The 27,285-nt window shown below is 41.1% G+C and overlaps 1 protein-coding gene across 3 annotated transcripts in view; it reads right to left on the bottom strand.

Annotated features, from left to right (window-relative positions):
- Positions 1-11,213: 11,213 nt before the first annotated feature.
- The window catches only part of LOC121297095 (SH2 domain-containing protein 4A-like), a 77,228-nt gene continuing 61,156 nt past the window's right edge, over positions 11,214-27,285 (bottom strand). For all 3 annotated transcript variants that reach the window (XM_041223125.1, XM_041223123.1, XM_041223124.1), the window contains one exon: positions 11,214-12,354. In XM_041223125.1, coding sequence (XP_041079059.1) covers positions 12,119-12,354 — 236 coding nt within the window. In that variant the 3' untranslated portion in view covers positions 11,214-12,118. The remainder of the gene's footprint in view (positions 12,355-27,285) is intronic.

Raw genomic sequence — 27,285 nt, 5'->3', positions numbered from 1 at the left:
ACAACCATTAAATGTATTTATCTAAATGCTAGAAGTATCAGAAACAAAAATTTTGAACTTGAAGCTACTGCACTAACAAGTAACTATGATGTGATAGGTGCTACAGAAACTTGGTTGTTTGAGAGTGATGGGGACGAATATATTATTTGTGGGTATACACTGTATAGGAAAGACAGGCAGGAAAGAAGAGGAGAAGGGGTAGAGCTATACATAAGAATCAGTCTTGAAGCCCAGGTGTTAAACCTGGACAAAGAAAACAAAGCCAAATCAATATGGGTCAGAATAACGGACAAAAATTCAAAGGGCATAATAATAGGAGCATGCTATAGACCGCCAGATTCAGACGGTGAGCACAATAATCTGTTATACAATGACATTAGAAATGCGAGTAGCAAAGGAGAAACCATACTAATGGGGAATTTCAACTTCCCCCAAATAAAATGGGAAAACCTGGTGGGGAGCATGAAGGATGAAATAGAAATGGTGGAAATGACAAATGACTGCTTCCTAACACAATTTGTCAAGGCACCGACTAGAGAGGATGCATGCCTTAATTTGGTCTTTTCAAATAACGAAGGCAGAATAACAAAAACAGAGGTCAGAGAACCACAGGCACTCAACATGGTCTCATTTGAAGTGCTTTTTTAAACCCCAAAAGTAATGACTAAAGCTAAGGTTTACAATTTTAGAAAAGCAAACTATAAAGGTATGAAACAGATACTAACAGAAGTAGATTGGAGTAAAATAGAGAAAACATCCACAGAAAAAGGATGACTGTTCTTAAAAAATGTAGTACTAGAGGCACAAAACAATTGCATCCCTAAAGTAGATAAATTTTAATGTAAAACTAAATTGCCAAAATGGTTTAATAGATCAATTAAAAAAAATATTCAGCGAAAAAAGGCACTTTACAGAGCATTAAAAAAGGACCAAAAAGAAAGTACGCAGAAAGAGTACACGGAACTGCAAACGCAAGTCAAAAAGGAAGTTAGAAAGGCCAAGAAAGAAATAGAAATGAACATTGCTAAGGGGGCTAAAACCAATTCCAAAATGTTTTTCCAATATTACAGCAGCAAGAGAACATTCAAAGAGGAGGTTAAATGTCTAAGAGATACAAATGGCAAAATCGTAGATGAAGAAAAAAAATAGCAAATATATTAAATTATTACTTTTCACAAGTTTTTACAAAGGAAGATACTGACAACATGCCTCAAATGTCATCCAGTTCCTTTCCAGTTTTAAATAACTTTAGCATAACCGAGGCAGAAGTGTTAAAGGGACTAGGAGCTCTTAAAATAAACAAATCCCCTGGGCCGGATGAGATCCTCCCAATAGTACTCAAAGCAATGAAAGAAGTTATTTACAAACCGCTGACCAAGATCATGCAACAGTCTCTTGACACAGAGGTGGTACCGACAGACTGGAAAATTGCAAACGTAATACCGATCCACAAAAAGGGAAACAAAACTGAACCAGGTAACTACAGACCAGTAAGCCTGACTTCTATTATATGCAAACTTATGGAAACTATAATAAGATCCAAAATGGAAAAGTACCTATATGGTAACAGGGTCCTGGGAGACAGTCGTCATGGTTTTAAGAAAGGGAGATCATGTCTAACTAACTTGCTTGATTTTTTGGAGGATGCAACTTTGGTAATGGATAATTGCAAAGCATATGACATGGTTTATTTTTTTAGCTTTTAACAAAGTCCCACACAAAAGATTAATTCTCAAACTGAACGCAGTTGGGATTCAAGGAAACGCATGTACATGGATTAGGGAGTGGTTAACATGTAGAAAACAGAAAGTACTGATTAGAGGAGAAACCTCAGAATGGAGTGTGGTAACCAATGGAGTACCACAGGGATCAGTATTAGGTCCTCTGCTATTCCTAATCTACATTAATGATTTAGATTCTGGTATAGTAAGCAAACTTGTTAAATTTGCAGACGACACAAAAGTAGGAGGAGTGGCAAACACTGTTGCAGCAGCAAAGGTCATTCAAAATGATCTAGACAAGATTCAGAACTGTGCAGACACATGGCAAATGACATTTAATAGAGAAAAGTGTAAGGTACTGCACGCAGGAAATAAAAATGTGCATTATAAATATCATATGGGAGATACTGAAATTGGAGAAGGAATCTATGAAAAAGACCTAGGAGTTTTTGTTGATTCAGAAATGTCTTCATCTAGACAATGTTGGGAAGCTATAAAAAAGGCCAACAAGATGCTTGGATACATTGTAAAAAGTGTTGAATTTAAATCAAGGGAAGTAATGTTAAAACTGTACAATGCATTAGTAAGACCTCATCTGTTCAGTCTTGAACAAAGAAGACTACGCGAAGGACCTAATTCAAGCATTCAAAATTCTAAAAGGTATTGACAATGTCGACCCAAGGGACTTTTTCGACCTGAAAAAAGAAACAAGGATCAGGGGTCACAAATGGAGATTAAACAAAGGGGCATTCAGAACAAAAAATAGGAGGCAGTTTTTACACAGAGAATCGTGAGGGTCTGGAATCAACTCCCCAGTAATGTTGTTGAAGCTGACACCCTGGGATCCTTCAAGAAGCTGCTTGATGAGATTTTGGGATCAATAAGCTACTAACAACCAAACGAGCAAGATGGGCCAAATGGCCTCCTCTCGTTTATAAACTTTCTGATGTTATGTTCTTATGTTCTTACTCATATGCCTCAGGATGCTATTTTGCCCAAGGAACTTAGCATTCACTCCACTGTAATGTCTTCATCTACACTGAATACACATGTACACAGGGGTCAGCAGGTTTTGTATTTATTTTCACTTGTTTGATCCTTTTTAAATGAGTATGCTCATCAAGTTTCAACTTACAGGCAATGACAAATGAAACAATCAACATTACATTAAATCAGAGACTAGGAAATTAATATATGCAAACTTACCAAGTCTACTAAATGCATAACTGACTGAGACTGACTATAGGTACATGAACTTGCAGGTAAAATTGATTTTTAGTATAGTCTGTTCAACATAGCAGAAATTTCTGCAAGCCCATTAGGAAAGGGGTGTGGTGTTCCTTGACTAGCATGTATTTAATTATTTTGTGTTTAAAATTACATTTCACTTCAAGTAATAACATTGGGCATGAGTTACAAACAAAGAACCTTTGAAATAAAACACTCTAAATGACTCATTAGTTAATTCTTTGTTAATAAATCCTGTTATCTGTATTTGTGATGAATATTGTTTAACTATTGTCCACTAGGGGGGAGTACTGACCCTCCCATTTACACCACAGCGCTCACATTTCCATTTGAAACAAACAAACAAACAGGCAGTTGAACAGCTACACTTATTTGTAAATTGGTTGTTTTAGTTCACCTCTCTGCATTCACATGCTGATCTAGTTCTGTTGAACAGACTGTACGCAGCAGAAATGATTAAAACAAGCCTTCATTTGAATCGGGCTACAGTAGGTGATCAGGGGACCTGAAGTCACTATCATCTCATGCCATTGCCCTCTGGAGTCCTTCAGTGAAACGATTTGGTTTCAAAATAGACCTCAGTGGACCCACAACTGAAAAACCGTCTGTCTCCACATGAGAGGCCCAGGCATGAATGGCAGGCAGGGAGTGTTCAGGGCAGGATTGATCTTACAGAGTTGTGAGGGGAGGCTGTCATGAGACAGGGAGTGTTCCTGGCAGGATTGAGTTTACAGAGCTGTGACGGGAGGCTCTCAGGATGCCAGGGTGTCGACAGTGCCATTGTCCTTCGCCTGTCATGAGACTCTTACCAAAATATTAAGACAAATAAAAGAAACATTTTCTTTAAAAGCACAAGGTAGATGAATATATTTTTATTTGGTTACTTGAGTGCATATGTAAAAGATATAACAAAGCTGTATTGTATTTGCAAGGCAGTACAGTTCATATTTCTATAGCTAACATTAACCCATTGTTCCACTTCTAGATTATAAAAGTGTACAATTAACCCAATAAAATATTTACGACATAAAACCAACAAAAACATTATTTACAGTTTGTTGTTTCCTTTTAAGATATTTCAAGTTCGATTTTTTGTGTAATACCTGGTCACTAATAGATGTTCAGGGGTGGCAGCAAACAAACACTTAAAAGAGTTAAACCTGGCCCTTCCCAGCTCTCTGTTGTAGTATTATAACCCTAGACACTTGGCAGACAGGTATGTTGGTCACTGACAGTGTGGCACACTTACCTTCAATTGCACAGAGCGTATCATTCATATATAACCCTAGATACTAGGCAGACAGTGTGGTACTGTTCACAGATTCTCCACCCTTCCTTATTTTACACAATGAACTAGTCCAAGCCTGTGAAACTGACATGCCTCATTGCTTGCAACGTGTCATAGCGAGCTACCTGCAAAACAAAGAAACAAACATAACAATATAGTGCAACAACTCGATGGTAGCAGTGAAAAACTGACAGAAGTTAGTGAGGTAGATTTATATATATATTATATATAGGATATACATATATATATATATAATTATAAATATATAATATATATATATATATATATATATATATCCCCTAATCATATATACAAATGATTTGGAGAAACTTAGTGCAGCTTCTGTTATTTACCGAAAACGTTTATGATAGGAATATGTTTAATTAAGGTGACAGGTGAAAACACGCAAGGTGAAAAAAAATTGATAGAAAAATGTTTTGGTGAAATGTATCGTTTTGCGACGGTAATCACCGAGACTGGTGTCATTTCAACCTGATGGTTCCAACTTGTATTATCTAGCTAGCTACAGCGCATATGAAACCTATGCATAGCTAGTGGTGATAAACTGTTTAATAAAGAACTGTGTAAAGCAAGAGAAAGAGTAGATATTTATTTTAATACAGAGTCAGCTATATTGACTACTTCTTAGAAAGCTGCTGTATATGCAAGTAATGAAGACATTGGTAGCAAAGTGAATTTAAGTGAGTTTTGCAGCAAAATCTAAAACAACCTGCGCTATTTACAAGTATTATACCTATTTTTAGCAATAAAACAATGTTTTCAAGCAGACCGGTTTCAGACGTTATCCCTGGTTACACTGGGAGGACTCAATTATGGGAGTAAAGTACTGTTCTTTTTCTGTGCAAAGGCATGATAGATGAAAGTAATATATAGTTGTGGTTTTGGCAACAAACAAGTGTGTGTGTGTGTGTGGGGGGGGGGGGGGGGGGGGTTTGAAAGAAACATTTATCGCTACCGTTTCAATTCTCGCCATCTGTGTTTAGAAGAATTTGTCATGATGTTACTCCTTATTTTCCTAAACCCCCGCCCCCCCCCCCCCCCCCCCCCCCCCCCCCCCCCCCCCCCCCCCCCCCCCCCCCCCTTATAGTAGAGATCGGTGCCCCAGTTACTGTTATGTATCATTCATGTTTACTACTCAGTAATTCCCTTAAATGTGTCAGCAGGTTTAAATAAAACTAAACAAACCTATTAATTAATGTACATGAAAAGCTGCTGCCTCGCATTACAACTGAGTACCAGTTAATGTCAAATAACTTCCTCACTGAATGATTTAAAAGCCTTTCACCCTGGCCGCTTATATTTTTACTGCTGTACCAATGCCGTAAACCGACAATGAAAATATCAACTAGCAAATGCCAGTGATTCGTCACGTACACGTGACCTTTCTAGACCTAACTTGAGCTTCTGCCGGGCAAAGTGGATTTTCTTTGTCAAGTTTAATCAGAGGTTACATCTTGCCCAGTAATATAATTCCACATTTCACTGCAGAGATGACGCAATTCTAACAAAACAAGCCAATTTAAATCAGAAGGATTTCATGTCAAAAGGATAAATGAAAGTGTGACAGGATAGTCAGGAGGACAGAGACTCTGAGACAATAAATTGCAGTGAAAGCGCTGCTGTGCTGTTTTAATCCACAAAAATGTCAAACGAAACACAAATCTCACACACAATACACTTACAAAATAACTGGCACAAGGGCCAAAACAAAAGTTTAAACAAAACTGTTCAGGCTGGGCAGAGCGTCACTGAAATTCGTAACAAACAAACACAGTAACACTCACCCCAAAACACCTCCACCAAACAAAGGATTTTCTCCTCTTTTAAAGCATGTGGCTGGAGCCTAATTATCAATTAGCTCCAGCCACATTCTCACGTGTATTTTGGCAGGGATAGGAAATTAACCCCATCCCTACCAACCACCAAAACACCACACAACAATATTTAAAAACAGGGCCCTGCCCTGCCACATTTTCCCCAACTTGTGCGTAGGCACATGGCCCCCCCCTCTGAGGCAGGGCTGGTACCTGCTGTAACGATCAGGTATGCCTCCACTGGGCTCCTCTCAGCAGCACATGTAGAGGCTACTGTAGAGCATCAGCCTTCTGCCCTTCTGGCTCCTTGGTCCATGGCTCCCCTCTGGACTCTGGGAGCAGCGGCTCCTCCCTCTCTGGCTCTCGGGTCGGCGACTCCTCCCTCTCTGGCTCTCGGGATGGCGGCTCCTCCCTCTCTGGCTCTCGGGATGGCGGCTCCTCCCGCTCTGGCTCTCGGGATGGCGACTCCTCCCTCTCTGGCTCTCGGGATGGCGGCTCCTCCCTCTCTGGCTCTCGGGTCGGCGACTCCTCCCTCTCTGGCTCTCGGGATGGCGGCTCCTCCCTCTCTGGCTCTCGGGATGGCGGCTCCTCCTCATACTGCGTGGGGCAGACAGCCACCGTGTGTCCATACGCCCCACAGCCGGGGAACAACTCCGCCGCAACTCTGAGTCTCTAGGGGGTGCTACCCCACTCTAACACCACATGTGACAGGATAGCCAAGAGGACAGAGACTCGGAGACAATAAACTGCAATGAAAGCGCTGCTGCACTGTTTTAATCCACAAAAATGTCAAACAAAACACAAATCTCACACACACAATACACTTACAAAATAACTGTCACAAGGGCCAAAACAAAAGTTTAAACAAAACTGTTCAGGCTGGGCAGAGCCTTCACTGAACTTCATAACAAACAAACAAACACAGTAACACTCACCCCAAAACACCTCCACCAAACAAAGGATTTTCTCCTCTTTTAAAGCATGTGGCTGGAGCCTAATGATCAATTATTCAATTAGCTCCAGCCACATCCTCACATGTATTTTGACAGGGATAGGAAATTAACCCCATCCCTGCCAACCACCACCAAAACACCACACAACAATATTTACAAACAGGGCCCTGCCCTGCCACAGAAAGGTATGACAAATAACAACATATTAAATCTATCAGGTTGATCTCAACAGTTGCTATATTAAATCAACTGTAAGACTGGCGTTGATTGTGACTCAATCGAGGGCTGCTTGTTTTGTGTTGTGCAATCAACATGTTTTATTCCATTTAATCAATACCAAACAACGTAAACTTTCTTAAGGGGAATTACTGACAAAATAAGAGCACCAGAATTCCGTTTACACAAATGGCAGGTAGAGTGCACATACATTGTTCTATGCAGTAGCTGCTCAGATTAAGCCTTAAATGAAGAAAAAAAACCTCACTAGTGCTTTTAATCATTTTGATGTTTTTATTCTTGTTGGGTTCGTCCACTTTGTTTTTCTGTCTATTTGTTTGGCCAAAGCGCCCTTTGTTTTGTGTCTTTTGTTTTGTTTAAATCTTTTGTTTATTATTTAATAAAACTCTGGATGCCATAGCGTCACAGATTCACCGCCCAACCTTTGTTGTTCTTTGTTCTTCTTCTGGTCTGACATTACCCCTGCAAAGCTAGCCTGATCACAAGTGATGTCAGCTGTGGGATGACAGCGCCTCCAAGTGTCAGACCAGAAATACAGCGAATGAATTTATTAGTTGCAAAGGAGTGTTTTTGTTTTGTTTGGGAGAAAAAGAAAAAAAATGTGAAAAAGTGTCCAGAGAAAGCAGCAACCTCCCCAGCAGCCAGAGCAGGTGCTCTGGTTTGAGATGTCTGCGTCCATGGAAATTCGTGACAAGGACCTGGATGCATTTGTGGAGGCCTGGGAGAGCCAGGGGATGGTGCCTCCTGTGCAAACGCTACAGACATGGAGTGGTTGACTGCCCTCTCCCAGATACAGAAAAGGGGCAGTCTCCATGCCAGCAGCTGGAGCCAGAGCGCTTGGAGGTCCAGGAGAGGAAAGTGAGGAGAAGGAGACAGAGAGAGGAAGAGGTGAGGAGGAAGCCGAAGGAGCCAGAAAGTCCTACGCCTGAGTAGGAGGAACCCGAAAGTCCTACGCCTGAGTGGGAGGAGTCAGTGTATCCACAGCCTGAGAAGGGGAATCCCACGGCCCTAAGACCCAAGCCACCAGCAGAGGGAGAATGTCTGCTATTTCTACCTCCACCAGAAGAGGAAGAATGTCTGCTGTTTCCACCTCCACCAGCAGAAGAAGAATGCCTGCTGTTTCCGCCTCCACCAGCAGAGGAATGCCTGCTGGTTTCACCACCTGCAAATGAGGGAGAGCAGCAGCAGTCCCCTGCAAGTGAGGGAGAGCCACACCAGTCCCCTATAACAAAGGTAGACTACACGCCTCTCCCACCTCCATCGCCATGAGGCTACACACCTCCTCCACCTCCACTGCCAGAAGTACACCAGCAGGAGCTGACTCTGCTTCCTTCACCACCATGGGAGAACTGGTTGCAGCTCCTACCTCCACCAGCAGAGGATGAATTCCTGCTGGTTCTGCCTCCACCACTGTGGAAGGACTGCTTGCAACTCCCACCTCCACCAGCAGAGGATGAATTCCTGTTGGTTCTGCATCCACTACCGTGGGAGGACTGCTTGCAGCTCCCACCTCCACCAACAGAGGGTGAATTCCTGCTGGTTCCGCTTACACCGCCCAAGGATGCCTGCCTCACACCGCTCAGGGTTGCCTGCCTCGCATCGCCTGGGGCTGCCTGCTGCTTCGCATCGCCTGGGGTTGCCTGCTGCTTCGCATCACCTGGGGTTGCCTGCTGTTCCGCATCGCCTGGAGTTGCCTGCAGCTCTGCATCGCCTGGGGTTGCCTGCTACTCCACATCGTCTGCGGTTTGCCCACTGCTCCACATCGCCTGGGGAGCTACCGGTTACAGGGTACGAGGGAGAAGTGGAGCTCCCACTGACGCCTCTATGGCCAGGGGCTCCCCTCCCGAGGGTCCGCTGCTGCTGCTGTTGCCTCCTGAGGGTCCACTGCTGTGCCGTCGCCTCCCACGGGTCCAATGCTGGTGCCGTCTCCTCCCGAGGGTCCGCTGCTGCTGTCATTGCCTCCCAAGGGTCAGCTGCTACTGCCGTCGCCTGGGGTTGCCGGAACTGCTTTGCCAGGGGTTAGTGTCAGCCTTGCATTTTCCCAGGAAATACTGTGGCCAGAACCCAACAAGGTGGAGCTGCCGGCTATGAAGAAGGGGGGATGGGTCAGGAGACCATCTCCCCCCCCCCGCAGTACTTTTGCTGCAGGGAATTTGGGGGCCCGAGCCCCACAAGGGGGAGCTGCTGGCTACAAAGAAGGGGGGGAAGGTCAGGAGACCACCCCCACAGTCAACCGGGTGGCAGCCAGGTTTGCCTTGGCCGGAGGAGCAGGCCTGGGTACAGTCGGCCTGGCCGCTACAACTGTTGGATTGGGACGAGGACCTCCCCCTGTGGTCGCCACCTTTGGCCCATTGCTGCCCCTGTTCCTGGGCTGGGACTATAAACCGGGACTTTGGGACTGAGAGGGGAGGTGGCCATTGAGACCAGGTGTGCTGCGCAAAAAGGGGGGGGGGGGAGTGGTGGAGTGTCCCATCCCTTTATGTTTATAAGTGTTTTATGTGGTATGTAGTGTGTTAATGTTGGTGTTTAAGTATAAAATACACTGGATATAAATATGGGTTACGAGCACAAGTGTATAAAATGTATATTTGTATTTAGGCACAAGGATTGCACAGCACTCCACGTGCAGATAAAATAATATGTGAGAACGATGAATTGCACTTTTATTAATTCATGTGCAGTTGTACCGAGTCTCTAATTGAATGATTGATTTGCAATCGAGTCTCGGTGCAGCTGCTTAAAAACTACGTTTTCACGCACTCAGGGTTGTGTGTGTTCATGAGTGGAGAACGGGAGAGAGAAGGAGAGTAATAGTTAACAATTGCTATTTTGTGCTGGAAGCTTCAGCATGGTACTTGTCTGGTTCATCTACTTTGTTTGTCTGTCTATTTGTTTGGCCAAAGCGCCCTTTGATTTGTGTGTCTTTTGTTTTGTTTAAATCTTTTGTTTATTTATTATTTAATAAAACTCTGGACGCCGTAGCATCACAGATTCACCGCCCCATCTTTGTTGTTCTTCGTCCTTCTTCTAGTCTGACATCACCCCTGCAAAGCCATCCTGATCACACAGCCACAAGAGTCGCCAATTCCAGGTTGGCAAGTGCAGTAAAAATAAAACTTCGGACAGCTGTGCCCTGTGCAGAAAGGCGGCATGGAGTACATTATCTGTGTTGACTGTGAACAGCCTTATACTCAGGTAAAGGAATACCCTTTTGTTGAAAAAATGAAAATAAATTAGACTTCGTTGTTCAATTGCTTTTCCTCATCTGATAATAAACCTATTGCTGTTGAAAAGTAAAAAAATGTATTTCTATTGTTTCAGTTTTATAAATATGTACCATATGTTGTAAACCAATGTCTGTTCAGATGTTTATTTATTCAATTAAAAAAACAAAACGAATTACATTAGACTGTTTCTCCTTTCGTTATACTATTTACAGTATTTAGAATACAGCCGTCAGAAAGACTGCTGCGGGGCTTCTAGGTATAAGTATAAGGCCATTTGTGTGCTTTAAATCAGTGTAAACAAATCTGTAATTAGACCTTTTTCATTGTCATGAAAATCTGCAATAGGATATAAGGAAATGGATCTGAAAATCTTTATCATTACTTTCATACCTGCACATGTCTGTAGTCTTTATGTGTAGTTAAGGAGCATGCATTGCACAGTGCTTCTATACTGGCCCTTTACCCCGTTTCAGATCAGATTTGTGTTGTCCCGTGTGTTCAGGGCTCACTATATAGTATTCAGTTTCTGCCTCTCTTGTCTCTATGGTGACCACTGCTGTGCACAGCGGGTTTCATTTGTTCACACTTCCTGAAAGCTGGACCTGTTTTTGGTGGTCAGAGTGTATTTGGTGCTTCCCTGGGGAGGTGACCTTTAACCCCAGGAATAGAAAGATGTGCAAAACAGAAAAGCCCCTCTACTGTTATTACAAGAAGACTTTTAATAATAACGGTGTGCTAATCCTTCCACCAGAGCATTCACATCAAAACTGTCGCAAGCAGCAATTGCTGTGGTTGCAATAAAAGCAGGCATTTAGAAACACAGGGAGGGTGCTTACAATACAACATCATATCTGGTCTCTTCAAAGATTGAAAGGGAACATTGAAGTGAAATTACAGACAGAACAGAACATCCCCTTTCTGCTGTGTGCTTTAAATTAGATCTTAACATCTGAAGTGAATGATATTATCAATAGCACAAAAACACCAGAACAAGACAATGGCCCCAATTTCAAACACTTTAAAGTGTAGTTTTTAAGAAGCACATCACTTGAACAATCACTTCTCATATGGATTACAGGCATGCTTTTTCGGCAAGTGACATCATTTATTTTAGATTTTGCCCAAACAATATATTTTTCAACATTATCCAGATTGTTTTGGTATTTTTATTCACAGATCATGGGTCATAAATCAACTGAAACTAAAAGCACTCCTCAGCTGTCATTCAACTGCATGGTATAGGAAATAGGAATTGTAACCAAATGATGCTGAAATATATACCACGAGACTCAACATAGAAGACATCAAATGTAAAATAATACTCTTGAAACTTCTAGTAACAGTCTAGAACAATTAATGTTATTCATAACATAGACTTTCTTTAAATAAATGGTGTGCTAAGCTTTGTGAAATCAGCCCAGTATAGACAGACAAGAAGACACAGTTGGCATCCATTTCCCCACAGCGACTGGCCCTCATTATTGCATATTCTTTGTCTTTGAATGCAGTAAATCTACAGATACACACATTTATTCCCTTGTACAGTTGGCTGTTGTGAGCCAGACCTTGTAAGGTACATAAAGTCCTTGCTTGTGCTATCACTCTGGAATCACCTGAATCCAGCTGAAGATATTAACTGAAAGGTGGTTGGTTTTGCTGGAAGGGGTGGCTTCACACGAGACAGAGTGTTTTTTCCACTGGTTACTTGTAAATGGTTGAAATTCTTCCGCAGTTCAGCTACCCGGCCTTGGGCCATGGGGTTGTCTGGAGACTGATTGGCTTCTTCACTGTCAGAGCTGAGCACTGGTCTCCGAGCCGCTGGCACAATCTTGAAATCTCGGCCTGCTGTATTAAACAAATAATTATACAATGTAAATACACAGCCATAACTTCAAAATTCTAACCTAAAAGTAAGAGAAAGTAAGTGAAGTAACGGCTTGTGACTTTGTCAGTGTACACACAAAGAACAAAAAAACAAAGTGAGTATGCAGTCTGACCAGCACTGCTTACACTAGGCACCTGGGAGTGCTGGTTTCAGCTGGAGAGCCTGTAAAGATGACTGAAAAGCTGCTTATGCTGGGTAAAATAAATGAATGCAGAATGAACTGGGAAGGGGGATTTGTCTTCCATTTTAGTCCACTTGGAACCACAGTATGTATTGGTTTCCTTGAATAGATAACACTATGTAACACAGTTTTTGTTCCTGGGTAGTAAGTGTTATTTCCTAATTGCTTATGCCTCAAAAGTATAGAAAAATGGCTATTATTCCCCACAAACTTTGCTTTTGTGACCAGGACAGTGATATTTCAAAATATCACTATTTCCAATGGGAAAACAGGCAAACGTGTCTTTTCGTTCACATAAAGTCAGAAAAAAACAACATATGAATCCAAATTAACATGTATTTATACTAAAGTAATACAAAAATTACTACAAAAGATTTAGAAGCGAGTAGTTTTTTGAGATTTACAATTATACTGTATTAACAAAAAAAATAAAAATACATTTGTTACACTGTGTAATCTTCAAACTATTTGATGTTTCATTTTCAGCTTGTCTTAAAATATAATCCTTTGGTTTCTGTTTTCTGTATCGTTGTTTTACAGTTCTGTTAGTTTGCGTTACACACAGGCAGTAAGCAGAAACACACAGGCCCCTTAAACTTGTGGTCGGGTCTCTCAGTCTGAGTGTCCCTGCTGCCACAGCAGCTAGTTATAGATAACAGATTGAAGCTGCTCTGTTTTAGCTCAGGGATCACAATAAAAATAGAGAAAGAGGGCAGCCTTTTCATTCAGACTGAATACAGTAATAAAGAACATTAATAAGGATGATATTTTCATGCTGGACTTGTATCAGGTGCTTTTGTGGGGTTTGCACAAACACGTGTTATTGATTTTTATATTGACAGTTTTGCTTTTCTGTTACAGTAGTTTTTAAATATCATGCTGATTAGAATAGGTCAATTAGGAGTGTTCCTTCTTAGATCCCCCCCCCCCAGGGACTCACAAAAATACGACAATAAATCATTGACCTTTTAGAGTACGTATTTGACTGGGGTTCTTTATTGGAATCTCAGTCACAACATTATCATTTCAAAACAAAGGAAGCTGTCTCACATTTACAACTGAGTACCAATCAATGGCAATTCACTTGCACACTGAGTGTTTAAAAGTCGATTAGAAGGTTATGTTCCTCTCATCATTGATATTGTTCCTGTCATACTGGTGTATCGAGGAATATGAGATGAATATAACCTTCCAATTGGCTTTTAAAACACTGTGTGGAAATAAATTTCCATTGATTGGTACTCAATTGGAAACGTGTAGGAGAGCTTTTTTTGTTTTAAAAGCAACACGCTATGAATGGATTTATTGAATACCAACCGATAAATTCTTCTTAAAGACAATACGAGTAATGAGTATTCTGCAACACTCTCTTTTAGTAATACAACAGGGTTCAGCACTTTCAGTTTGTGTTGTTACTAACTAGTTGCACTGATAATACATCATGACTGAGGGGGCTGAGATAATGGTATCCAAAGTCAAACTAAGAAACACTAAAATAAAATTATAAATGAGTGTCTAATAGTTATTGGTGATAATCAAAGTGAACGATAGGAGAGCATCAGGTATGATTGACACCTGCTTCAATTTGCTATGATTTTTCGCAGGGCCACATTTGCTCAGCTGCTGATCAGAAGCAAAGCTTTCAAAATGATTGCATTAATGAGCCAAATCCCTGAAAACTGTTGCACAATTAACAGGTTTCATGATGTTTCAATAAAGAACCTAGTTCAAAAATAAATGTTACCCTGAAAGGTGATTTATGGCACCTGTGAGCCCCTGAAAAGGAGCAAGACTCATTAATAGGCAACCAAAAGATAGCAAGAAGCACAGCTGCAATTGAGTACACATTCACATAAAAAGGAGTGGAGTCCCAAACCACAGTCACTCCCTGAAACTGCCCTTTTAAACTCTCTGAACTCTAGCAACTGCATCCCAGCTGTTCATATAATTCGATAGTAGTACGCAAGGCAGAGTACGTATTAAAGGATAAGTTTTGATAGTAAATCGCTTGTTTGGGTCCTGGGGACTGTTTCATGAACGTGGCTTAATAAAGCCAGGCTTAATTTAAGTGATCTAGTTTGAGTTAACTCAATAACTTAACCAGCTAACTTGGTTTCAAGAATGTAGATAGAGTATAATTTGATGTAGATAACTCAAGCCGGGTTAACTTTCTGTCAATGCGCGTGGAACCTACCGTTAACACGCATTCTACTGCGGCCTCAAGTGTGTTGGCATGGTAATCTTTATTAAACTGTCCAACAAAGACAGAAATAAGTTTTTTGGACTCTTCTGTCAATGATGCAAGTAAAATGTAGTGGCATAAAGAGACAGTAGCAAAAAAAAAAAAAAATACTACCTACCTTACTCTACCCACTAGGGTGGCTCCAGATTTACCGGATGTTTTGAGACAGAACGGATTTTCAAAATTCCCCTTAAACTGAAAGTAATTGATGTGTAAATTAGCTATACCTTTGATGAGATTAATCCTTCGGCAGAATTGCTCTGCGTAGCAAACATGTCACACTGATCAGCTGCCTCCCATCAGATCTAAAATGATTAGCTATGGATGAATAGATGAGAAACAGGATGATGATTGGGAGAGTATTTGCATATTATTGGGGATTGAATACACCGTGTAACAAATTTTTTGGTAGTAAGTGTTATTTCCTAATTGCTGATGCCTCAAAAGTATAGAAAATGGCTATTATTCCCCATAAACTTTTTGTTTTTGCACTTTTTGCTTTTGTGACCAGGACAGTGATATTTTGAAATGTACCTATTTTCCAGAACATTCCAGATAGATTCAGTGCCAAGTAAACTTGGAGTAACTTCTAGAACTTTCCAGTAATATAAATAGTATTATAAATACAGGGGCCTTAAGCCCACCAGTTCAGTTTAGTTCCAGCTGCCTAAGTGGATACATATCTGCATTTTTCTGAGATGGCATCAAGAGACAGCAATGGTGGCATTCCTGATGGGTCTCCAAGGCAGTTTTACCAAGTTTCCCTGCTATCTTTGCCTTTGGGACAGCAGGGACACCAAGGCGCACTACCACAGGCGGGACTGGCCACATCGGACCAAGTTCTCTGTGGGGAGGAACAAGGTCAAGTGGGAGCCACTGGTGGACCCCCAGAAGGTGCTGATGCCACCACTGCACATCAAATTGGGCCTTATGAAACAATTTGTCAGAGCTCTAGATAAGGAGGCTGCAGCCTTCAGGTACCTTCAAGACTTCTTCCCTAAGCTGTCTGAGGCAAAGGTCAAAGCCGTTGCCTTCGTCGGACCACAGATAAGAAAGATCCTGGAGTGCAATGAATTCCCCAAGAAGCTCATTAGTAAGGAGAAAGCGGCTTGAAACAACGTTGTTGCAGTGGTTCGGGGCTTCCTGAGCAATCACAAGGCCGAAAACTACGTGGAGCTGGTTGAGAGGTGAAGAACTACGGCACAATGGGCTGTAGGATGTCCCTCAAAGTCCATATCCTTGATACTCATCTTGATAAATTCAAGGAGAACATGGGAGCGTACTCGGAGGAGCAAGGCGAGCGCTTCCACTAGGATATACTGGACTTTGAACGTCGCTACCAAGGACAGTATAACGAGAACATGATGGGAGACTACATTTGGGGGCTGATTCGTGAAAGTGATTTACAGTATAATCGTAAATCTCGAAAAACTACTCACTTAAATCTTTTGTAGTCATTTTTGTATTACTTTAGTACACATACATGTTAGTTTGGATTCATATGTTGTTTTTTTCTGACTTTATGTGAACGAAAATGCACACATTTGCCTGTTTTCCCCCATTGGAAATAGTGATATTTTGAAATATCACTGTCCTGGTCACAAAAGCAAAGTTTGTGGGGAATAATAGCCATTTCCTATACTTTTGAGGCATAAGCAATTAGGAAATAATACTTACTACCCAGGAACAAAAATTCTGTTGCATAGTGTAATAATACAAATACGTAAGCATTTTATTTATTCTTAGAATTATACACTTGTTTGATGCACATGGTAATTAAACACCATTATTCATTTTAGTAAAGGCCAAGTGTAATGGCCAATTTACACATTAATTGCTTTCAATTTAGGGACACGCTTGAAATCCCGTTCTGTCTCAAAGGGGCCGGTAAATCTGGATCCAGATGGCCACTCTAGTCATAGTATGCACACACAAATATGTTCATTCTGCTTAGACTATATGTATTTATTTAATCATTCTATCATTTTACAGGCCCTACTTAATTTCTTTACTGATCAAAACTCATGAAAATACTGTAGCCTTGTCTACCGGTATATACCGGTAGCCTATGAAAAGTTTAAAACTGGATTTAAAAGTCAGGATTATTCTTAGTTATCCTGCTCCAAAGCAGGTTAATTTAAGCATGATAAGTTACCATGGTTTTATGCCTGAGTTGTTATCTTATTTTGTGAAACTAAATCAGCTTGAATTCAAAATCTAAACCTGGAAGTTAGCCAGGTAGCTCTTTAAACCACGTTCATGAAACAAAAAACTAACACCCCTTAGGAGCACTAACTAACTTTGATAGGTCTAACTAACAAACCGGACAGCTAAGCCATTTATCGGTCACCACAAATCACCACTACACACCTACGTATTAAACACAATACCTTTTCTCAGGTCTGACCACACAGGTTTCTTCTCAGGCCTTAACCTTCATACAGACTAACCTGATTAAATACCTGCCTGTCTAATTACAGGCAGGTGTCTCTAATTAAATTAGTGCCAGGGGATTCCTGTCCTGACTCACTTTTCAATTTGCCTTGTGTGGTTGTGCAAAACACACATTTAAAAATGACTCCATGCAACACAAACTGACTAACAGAAGCAAGATGTTTTGTGATTTTTTTTTTTTTGTAAATACTTTTTATGCTTTGAACATTTTTATAAATGTTTGTTTCCTTATTAGATATTTTTATTTTTGTTGTCTATATATATATATATATATATATATATATATATATATATATATATATATAATATATATATCTATATATATATATTTCACAAAAAATGAATTTAATAAATTAAAGAACAGTATTTTATATAGAGGGATATTCTATATTTAGGGCTTTTGATTTTCTGTTGTAACCCATAAAATCTGATAAAACATCCCCGATACAAAAAAATGAAATTGGTGGATAGCCAATAAACACAGGAGAAAATTGGAAATGGTTCATCAATTCACATTGACTTTACCTTTTCCCCATTATAAAATAAAACCAACTACAAAAGTAATCATAAATACATTTCCCAGTGCTGCTGGGCAATGTCCCACCTTCCTCACTTGTATCTATCATTGATTCATTCTGAATATTTTAAAACCACCACAACAATTGAGTGACAGCAGTACACACAAAAACCAATAATGTGCCCGTGACCATAGGGATTTCATCGTGGAAGACAGCAAAGGAAAGAAGGTGCAACTTAATTGTATATATATTGACAGAAAAAGAAACACTGAAGCATTTTGGAAAGTAAACAAAAACACTAATTTCATACACTATATCAAAAATGCAAGCCTCCCAAAAAAAACAATTTACATAAAACTCAAAAATAGCTAAAAAAATAAGCACTGAAAAATACTGTACAGTGTGTGACATTTGTATCATTATCATAGTAACAGGCATACAGTATGTATCCCAGTATTTATATTTCATAACATGGAGACCCTTGACTTAGAAGTGCTTCTGCCTGCAGCCTACCTGTTCAGAATCAAATTTGTACTAGCTATGAGTCACCATGGAAACCTTCAAACGGAACCAGTGAGCAGAGAGAGCTGGGATTACCCAGGATGCTTTGTGTGCAGTGAGCACCTCCTCTTCCCTGTGTATGGAATGTAAACCCCAGGGAGAGAGAGAGAAAGAGAGCTGAGGTTATCCAGGGCGCTGTGTGTGCTGCGAGCCCCTCCTCTTTCCACTGTCTGTATGGGATGTAAACCTGAGAGAGAGAGAGAGAGAGAGAGAGAGAGAGAGAGAGAGAGAGAGAGAGAGAGAGAGAGAGAGAGAGAGAGAGACAGAGCTCTGAGCGTGACTCCAATGGCCGCCCTGTTCAGCGACACATCCGTGACTACGCACACGACGAAACTTCACTCCTCTGTCCAGGAGAGCTAAGGGTTACCAGGACAGTGAGCACCTCTCCTCTCCCTACCCCATTTGGTGAGAGAGAGAGAGAGAGAGAGAGAGAGAGAGAGAGAGAGAGAGAGAGAGAGAGAGAGAGAGAGAGAGAGAGAGCTTCCCTGTGTATGGGTAAACCCCAGGAGAGAGAGCGCACTGAGGTTACCCAGGGCGCTGTGTGTGCTGCGAGACCCTCCTCTTTCCAGTTTCTGTATGGGATGTAAACCTGAGAGAGAGAGAGAGAGAGAGAGAGTGCACTGAGGTTACCTGAGGTTACCCCAATGCGCTGTGTGTGGCGACAGACCCTCCTCTTTCCCACTGTCTGTATGGGATGTAAACCTGAGAGAGAGAGAGAGAGAGAGAGAGAGAGAGAGAGAGAGAGAGAGAGAGAGAGAGAGAGAGACAGAGTGCACTGAGGTTACCCAGGCCGCTGTGTGTGCTTCGAACTCCTCTCTTTCCTGTATCTGTATGGGGTGTAAACCTGAGAGAGAGAGAGAGAGAGAGAGAAAGAGCTCTGAGGTTACCCAGGGTGTTGTGTGTGCAGCGAACCCCTCCTCTTCCCTGTGTCTATATGGGATGTAAAGCCCACAGAGAGAGGAGGGTGCTTATTAAATCTCAAAGAAGAAAAAAAGAACACTGGTGTGAAATACCAAAACTCAACCACAGTTAGTTCCGAAAGTGGGTTACAGAGGTCAGAGGACCAGTATGATTTCTGGCAGCTGTGTGTTTCCTGCCTGTATGAGGTTTAATACAACAAGCATTACATTAATTTGGAGTAGTAAACACCTGGCTTGTCTGAATTCTGTACTGCTCTTGGCGGTCACAATTGCATATTGTTGGTGGTCATATTATATGAATCACACTTATTTGCATATTCAGAGCGGACGATTCCTGTCTCTATTCAGTCATACCAAGATATTCTGTAAGCAAGTTGTCTGAGCAGGTAAAACAGGCAGCAACTGCTCCAGCCCCAGCACAACAATTGAGTGCAGCTGTACTCCACTATCTTAATATATCATTGGTTTTCCATGTGTGATTAAATGAAAGGTCAGGCATGTAAATGACATATAGTAGGCTGACTAAAACCTTTAAAAAATGTTGATGGCACTTTTTGTTAAAAGCAACCCCTCATGCTGAATCATTGAACAATAGAGTTTAGCAATTCACATGCTCCATAAAGTGGGTGTAAGTTTCACCCACCTGTCCCTTTAATTAGGGTCAGTAGCCTGGCCAGGTTAAAACTCAAATTTCCATAGTTCCTTGCTATCACCCTCTGTTCATCCTCTCCCCCCATTGGCTCATTCAGATATCCACTCCTCCAATCTCAGAGCTCCTTGGAAGCCAGTACCGGTATTAAAGCTGGCTGGCTAGGCCAAGGAGGACTCCATTTTCTCTTGAGGAATCAATTTACAAACAAACAGCACATTACTTAATTGCAGTGTAACTTTAATTTTATTTTAGATAAATACTAGTGCATCCATTTACTCTTTTGATAATCTTGTACTTTGTCTAAACCTTTCTTTTTTGTTTACACTGTTACTTGTTTAAGTTTAGTTGCTGTTCAAGGTCTGTTTAGGGGTTGTTTTTGTTAGTGTGTTCAGTCACCATTTTGTTCCTGATCCTCCTGATATTTTCCAAACGACTGTTCACCACTCAACCCGGTACTACTCAACAGACTCGCCATTTTCATCAATCTTCCATCATCATCAGTACAGGACATTATTCGAGACTTCATTATTTGTTGGTGAGATTATTCCTTTTCTGTTTGCTGTTTTTTTTTTTTTACTTTGATACTTTGGTTCCTGGAATTTTGGTTTTGTTCTGTTACTTTGGATTACATGAGCATTGCTTCACTGGACTTGTTAGGTCTAAATTTCATTTATCATCCATTGCCATCAAGACTGTCTTTGTAATTGTTTTCCCCGTATACTTATTCATTCACCTTTGTCTCTTTTGCCTGTTGGGGTGTTGGTTTTGTATTGGTGTGGTGTTTGTGTGTGTGGGTTTATTGGAGGCTCACCGGACGCTGCATTCATTTTGCTTTAGTGTTATTTTGTTTGGATGTTTGTTTAGTTCTCTTTACTTTCTTACTCACCTGTACCTTCCACTTAATTAACTGTTCTCTGCAATAAGTTGTTGTCCTTATATTTCATTTATTACATTATAGTTCATAACAATAAACCGTTTGTTTGTGAAATTGACACCTCTGACATCCCTGCTTTTGCTGTCTGTCACTCTTGCTGACTTAGTTATAGATATTGGGCCAATAGTATCTCCTTAGGGAGGACAGTTCAACTGCTTCTCACAAGATCAGGTGGCTATCTTCTGTATCCATGAAGACACAACAACATATCCCACAGTCAAAGTATATTTATCGGTCGAACCAATAAAACATGTTAGTTGAGGTGGCAGAAAGGCTACACCCAGTAATTCTGGGTCGAAACTGGACAAACTATAAAGAACTGGTGAAATTTAATGGCAGTCTCAACCACACGCATAAACATGGCAGAAAAGAACGAAAGGGAAATGATTGGTAATGTTTTTCCCTTTCAAGCCGAAATGTTTTTCCCCCCTGTTCTGTCCAAGAAAAACAATAGAGAGACAGATGAGGAAATGTGAGGAAGCATTAATGAGACAAGGCTGGGGTTTGGTGGAAGCCTGTTACAATGGTGACAAACGGCAGTTAGAAAACAGTGTGACCGAGAGGGCGAGGTTACTGTTTGCTGTTTTTTTTTTTTACTTTGATACTTTGATACCATCTAGGGTAGAGATACCCCCCCCCCCCCCCCCCCCCCCCCCCCCCCACCCCCCCCCCCCCCCTTTTATACCCCCCCCCCCCCCCCCCCCCCCCTAAATATACCGGATATGTGGCACTCAAGCGCAGACATAGTGTTATGGCCAAAATAACGACCCTCACTAGTGCACACTTGGGGACAGGTCCGGTCAATTGAAGGTGAGGATGTTGAAGGTGCTGGGGCACTAGTATTTCCACATTTCATTATCAAGGGGCTATTACTGTAAAAGGTACAGGACAGCGTGAAACAATTACTGGTTCCCCCGTTTTATCGGCCAGAGGTCATGAGGCTGGTGCATGATATTCCTTTTGTGGGGCACCTCGGAGATGACAAGACAAGGGAGTTGATATTGGCTCAATTTTATTGGGTAGAAATTCATAAAGATGTGTAAAAAAAAAAAAATAAATAAATTAAAAAAAAAAAAAAAAAATGTAGCCACATGCCCAGGCTGCCAGCAAGTAGCACCGGGTCGAGTGCGCCCGCCCCTTTGGTTCCACTGCCGATTATTTCCACTCCCTTTGAACGCATCACAATGGAACTGGAGGGGCTGTTTCATTTCACAACCATGCTGGGTACATGGTGCGCCTGCTGCCTTTCAGAGACTGATGGATCAGGTTTTATATCTACATCGTAAATATGCAGCATCATATATTGACGATGTGGTTATTTACAGCTCCACCTGGAGAGAGCATTTGGTTAGGATCATGGCTGTACTTCAGTCTCTAAGGGTAGCCCGGCTGACGGCTAACTTGAGAAAATGTGTGTTTTTCAAAACAGAGACATAATATTTGGGATTCATAATGGGGACTGGAAGGGCGAAACCCATTGTCACCAAGATCCAGGCCTTGGTAGATGAGGCAATCCCCAAAACCAAGACCCAGGTGAGGTCTTTACTGGGGTTAGCCAGTTATTACCGAAGATTCATCCCCAAGTATACCACAGTAGTTAATCCCTTAGTTGACCTCACCAGGAAGAGCACACCAAATTTGATTAAATGGTCAGAGACTCTGCCAGGCCCCCCTCTCTTCACTCCGGACTTCACTAAGAGATTCATCCTCCACACAGATGCGTCAGATGTTGGTTTGGGCGCAGTCTAGTCCGAAATGTGCAGAAATAGAACATCCCATCCTATATACTGTATTAGTAAAAAAAATACTCCCTTGGGAGTGCAATTAATCCGTGGTCGAAAAGGAGTGTTTGGCTATTAAATGAGCCACTCACTCTTTAAGATACTACCTGGTGGGATATTCATTTGATCTTGTCACTGACGCCCCACTGAAGTGCTTAAGCACAATGAAGGACAGCAATGCCTGAATAACTCTGTGGTATCTGGCATTGCAACCCTTCATGTACCACATGGTACACCATGCAGTGAAAGACCACCAAAATGTGGGTCATCTTTTCCAGGAGGTAGATTTAGCCGAGTGTTCCTTTTGGCTCAACTCTGAGTGGTGGGATTTTTGATACAGATCGAATGATTCTTGGTGTTAGATCTCCCTCACAACCTGTGAGGGAGCTGTGAAAAGGGAACAGAGTACCCTGGACTAAAAGACATGACAATTTATTCCCATAAGTAGGTGGAAGTCGGCCAGTTAGAAAAGGGGCAGAGCTACGGTACCCAAACTCAATGACCTGGACGGGAAATGACGTGGCATCCATGGATTGGAGTTGGAGATGTACTTGTTAACCAAGGGGTCATGAGGGAGGGTAAAAATAGGGATCTAGTAATCTGTTCCTTTGTAAATGGTTAGAATACAACCTAAAAGGAGACCCTGCATCTATGGGAATCCTGAGTGTTATGTTTGTTAGTCTGTCTAGTAATGCTGTCTCTTTACTGTTTTACTAAATAACACTAACATGATCCGGAGCTGCAGCCACAGGCCAGCAACAAACCCAGACACCAGCACTTCCTTGTTTTCACTACATACTGTCTTTTCACCATGAGCACTAGTTTCACTCACTGCTAATACCTTGTTTGTGTCTGTGTTACTGGTGGGTGAGGAAAGAGATTGGACTTTTGGTTTTGGGTCAAACCCGCGGTTTACAAACTGAGTGATAAACACCGATCATTGTCTGTCTGGTTATTCAGCACTGCACTGCATCACCTGTAACCACTCACAAGGCCATTTTGAAGTACATTGTGATAAATCTCACCCTTATTCACATGTTATCCCTCTTGCAATCTATTGCTAAATTATCTGCAAAGTCAATGCACCAGTTCTATACTGAGTAATGATTGAGCCTGACCATTGCTATGAAATAAAGTCCCACAATGAACAATAGCCAAGCTTTTTATTCAAGGTAAATGGCTATGATTCTTGATCGTTGTAGCTACTATGGATTTAGTAAAGAGAAGCCCCTTCAAGTCAAACTGTTTTGAAGGAGTTGTTTGTTTAGATTCCACTAGTGCAGAGCTATTATCCCCTGAGATAATGGCTTGGCGATTGTGCATTCATACATCACATTCTACTATGTCACACTTTAAATTGTTGCATATATCAAAACACCTGCTTATTACATTGTGATGACACACAGTATTCAAATGATGTAGCATCAATTACTGGTAGTATCAGATTGTGGGGATATATGATGTTCCCATTCTCTTTGTACTTCTGTAACGTTTTACAAGTTTCCAGAGAACACAAAAAACATTTGTTGTCATCATAATACAACAAAACAGTAACAGACACCAAGGGTCACACCTTTCTGGAATTTGCAGAGACATGAAATGAATGCCTTTGCTATTTCAGTGTAGGTGTGAGATTTGCTTTTGTGAGTTGTGTGTGCATGTACGTGTCTTGATGTTTATTCCTGTGACAGGTGTGATGTTGAAAGCACACTAGACTTTGTTTTACCGCAGTATGCTTGTGTCATTCATTGTAGGAATTAATCTTTCTCTGTATCAGTAGAGACCCATCCCTGCAGAGACAACAGCAGTAGAAAGCTCCCTATCTGGCATTCACGTTACTAAAGTTATTCAAATAATCCAAAGGCTTCTGTTTTAAAATGCTATTGCTTGATGTCTGTTTGCTACAGTCTAATTGCTGGTGCATTGACCTTTTTCAGAAAGCAAGCCCTGTGTATGTTTTTGTTTAAGTTTCCTAAAGGTAATTTTTAGCAAGTAGGGACACAACTCCTCCCTGCCCCCCCTCTCCCTCCCCAAAACCTGGCATGCTCCTGTTTACCTACTGCTGAGGAAGATTATAAATGACACTGTCAATCTCTCTTTAGCTCATGAAACAATACATATTTTCTGGAAATCACGGTACGTGTGTTTCCAAAGTGTATTTATTTTTTCACATTTCAATGGCCAACTTGCAGCAGTATGACATCCCAATTACATCTTCACCCAGCCTTGAATTCAAAGCTCCCTACAGCATTGGCAATGTTTAATACGTAAAACAAGAATAAATGACTTCATAAGTAAATGTTCAATCATACGTGGTATGAACAGAAAGCACAGTGGTTCTTCGTGAGTAACTGAAAAAGAATCAGTCTGAGAATAAAGACATAAACAATGCAGGGCATGGTCCTTCTGAGTTCATGTCATCTCTAACATATTGATTATTTTTACCCACTACAGGAGATCCACTGTATATCGCCTCTCCATCTTCACCAGAATTATACCCTTAATATTTACAGTAAGTGTTTGATTTATCATTAGCAGTAGTCATTATTATAATTATTATTATTATTATTATTATTATTATTATTATTATTATTATTATTAAAGTTTTTATAAGTGTCTACCTCTAATCAAGAGTATTATTATTAGTGTGTTTATAAGTGAGGCGATCTCAAATCACACACTCTTTACTGTGTCAGGTATTGCAAGCAAAGCAAGAGAAAACACACTCGTAATGGGATTAGAGGGAGCCATTGACACTGAGAAACATATTAGGAATCATTCAATCTCAATAAAATAAAAAAAAAACAGAAGAAATGCTGATATAAACTAGAACATGTTGTGGTTTAAACGTTTAGAATGTTTTGTCATTGACACGATCTCAAAGTTTTGTTGAGTAAAACCGTGTAGTTGCTTCTAATAGGTTGCTATTACTAGGCACCTCAAATAAGCAGCCACCTATCTTGAGCAGATACAGTTCTACAGTCCATTTCGGGACTGATGGTTAATTCAGGTTTCATTACAGATGTGTTTTTCAGAAGGAATCCTTTCCCCAGCAAATTCACATTTAGTTATGTTTCTAAAGTCCCCCGGAATGATTAGAGTAGGCCCAATGCGTGGACAGGGTTTTGACGGGAGCTGAGCTTCACTAAGGATATGTTTGTGGCCGGCTCTGAGGTGTGACAGTGCAGGGGCTCTGGGCAGAACAGACGAAGTGGCAGATGCCAATATGTTTGGAATGATCTGGGGGATGGGTCTGAGGTGACACACTGACAGCAGGGCTCTTGACGGCGCTTATACTACCTGTATTGCTGCTGGAGGGAAATGACAGCTGAGAGCCCAGACAATGGACAAAGGAAAGACACATTACACACACTGTGCACAGAACAGTGACACTGGCAAATTTAAGAGAGACAGATACCCTGAATTTCATTATCCATAGCTTTACAATACATGGGTTCAACTGTGTAAATGATTTAGAGAACAGACCTCAAACCCAAGTGCACTGGAGCAGCCATTTCGAAAAGAGCTGAAACAGACTTTAAAGTTATGTGTAAAAAGTTGACAGGATCTGAACAAGACGACAAATTACAGGTATGTTATTTAAACAGTTGTAGCAACGCTTGGGGCTGTAAAACGCTTTCTTTGTCGGAACCCCGACTTACTCTTTAAATAAACCTAATATATTTATTTAGATGCATTTTGATGCCTATATAAAATATATATTCTTTCTCTGTTTCCCAGTTGCAAAACCTACATTTGTATGGACTGAATCTTTAAAAACCCAAGCACCAAGGTAGAGAGGTTGTTGGGTAAGTGATGGCATGCCAGCATGTAGACAAAGAAAGGGCAACACACTGGCTCAAGGTCTTTGTTAAACTCTTCCATCTTAAAGCTTCTGAAAGCAAAGCTCATTTCTAACATGTTTCAGAGGTCAGGGCTGCAGGCTGAATCACAGGATATCTAAAAATAAAACTCCTGGTGGGTAGCTCTTTATTTGAGTAGTCATTTGAAAGAGAGAATGGCTCAGGTTAGGCTGTTTGTCAAACCAATGCCACATTTCCACTTGCATGTAAAAAAAAAAAAAAACTGCTCTGATATATCTGTTGCACCCAGTCGCAAGTCACAAAATACTCTAAAATCCATCCAGCAAGTGAAACAAACAAGCTCCTACATATTGAAATCTGGCACAGTCTCACCGGCTCAGAATAGTCTTTCCTGCAGCAATCAGCCAGATCTTTGTCTTGGTGTGCTGTGACCCTTGACCCACTGAACCATTTGTAAACTAGGTCACTCGGCTTAATTTCCTAAATGGCGTCAAAGACTGATAATCGCCACATCAATGAGAGACTGTCCAACTATTCACATTTACCAAACAAACAGACTGGTTGTGATTAATTAAAGCAGTTATTCCTAGCTATAATATGTCATACCTCCAAGGTGATCTGTGCTGTTGATTCATTTTTAGTTACACTAGTGTGCACATACTCCGAAGACCTAAGGCAACGTTTCCCAAAGTGGGAGTCGCGACCGAAACATGGGTCACCAAACAATCTAAAAAATGTGACATTTAGTGCACACTGTTAAGACTAGAAGGACCGGAGATATACGCATACCTAGAAGTCCTGCAGCAGTCTATCTGACAGCTGTA

This window comes from Polyodon spathula, chromosome 22 (assembly GCF_017654505.1).
Source record: "Polyodon spathula isolate WHYD16114869_AA chromosome 22, ASM1765450v1, whole genome shotgun sequence".
NCBI lineage: Eukaryota > Metazoa > Chordata > Actinopteri > Acipenseriformes > Polyodontidae > Polyodon > Polyodon spathula.
Note: the sequence above shows the minus strand (reverse complement) of the source record. Positions and strands in the feature narration are given on the sequence as shown.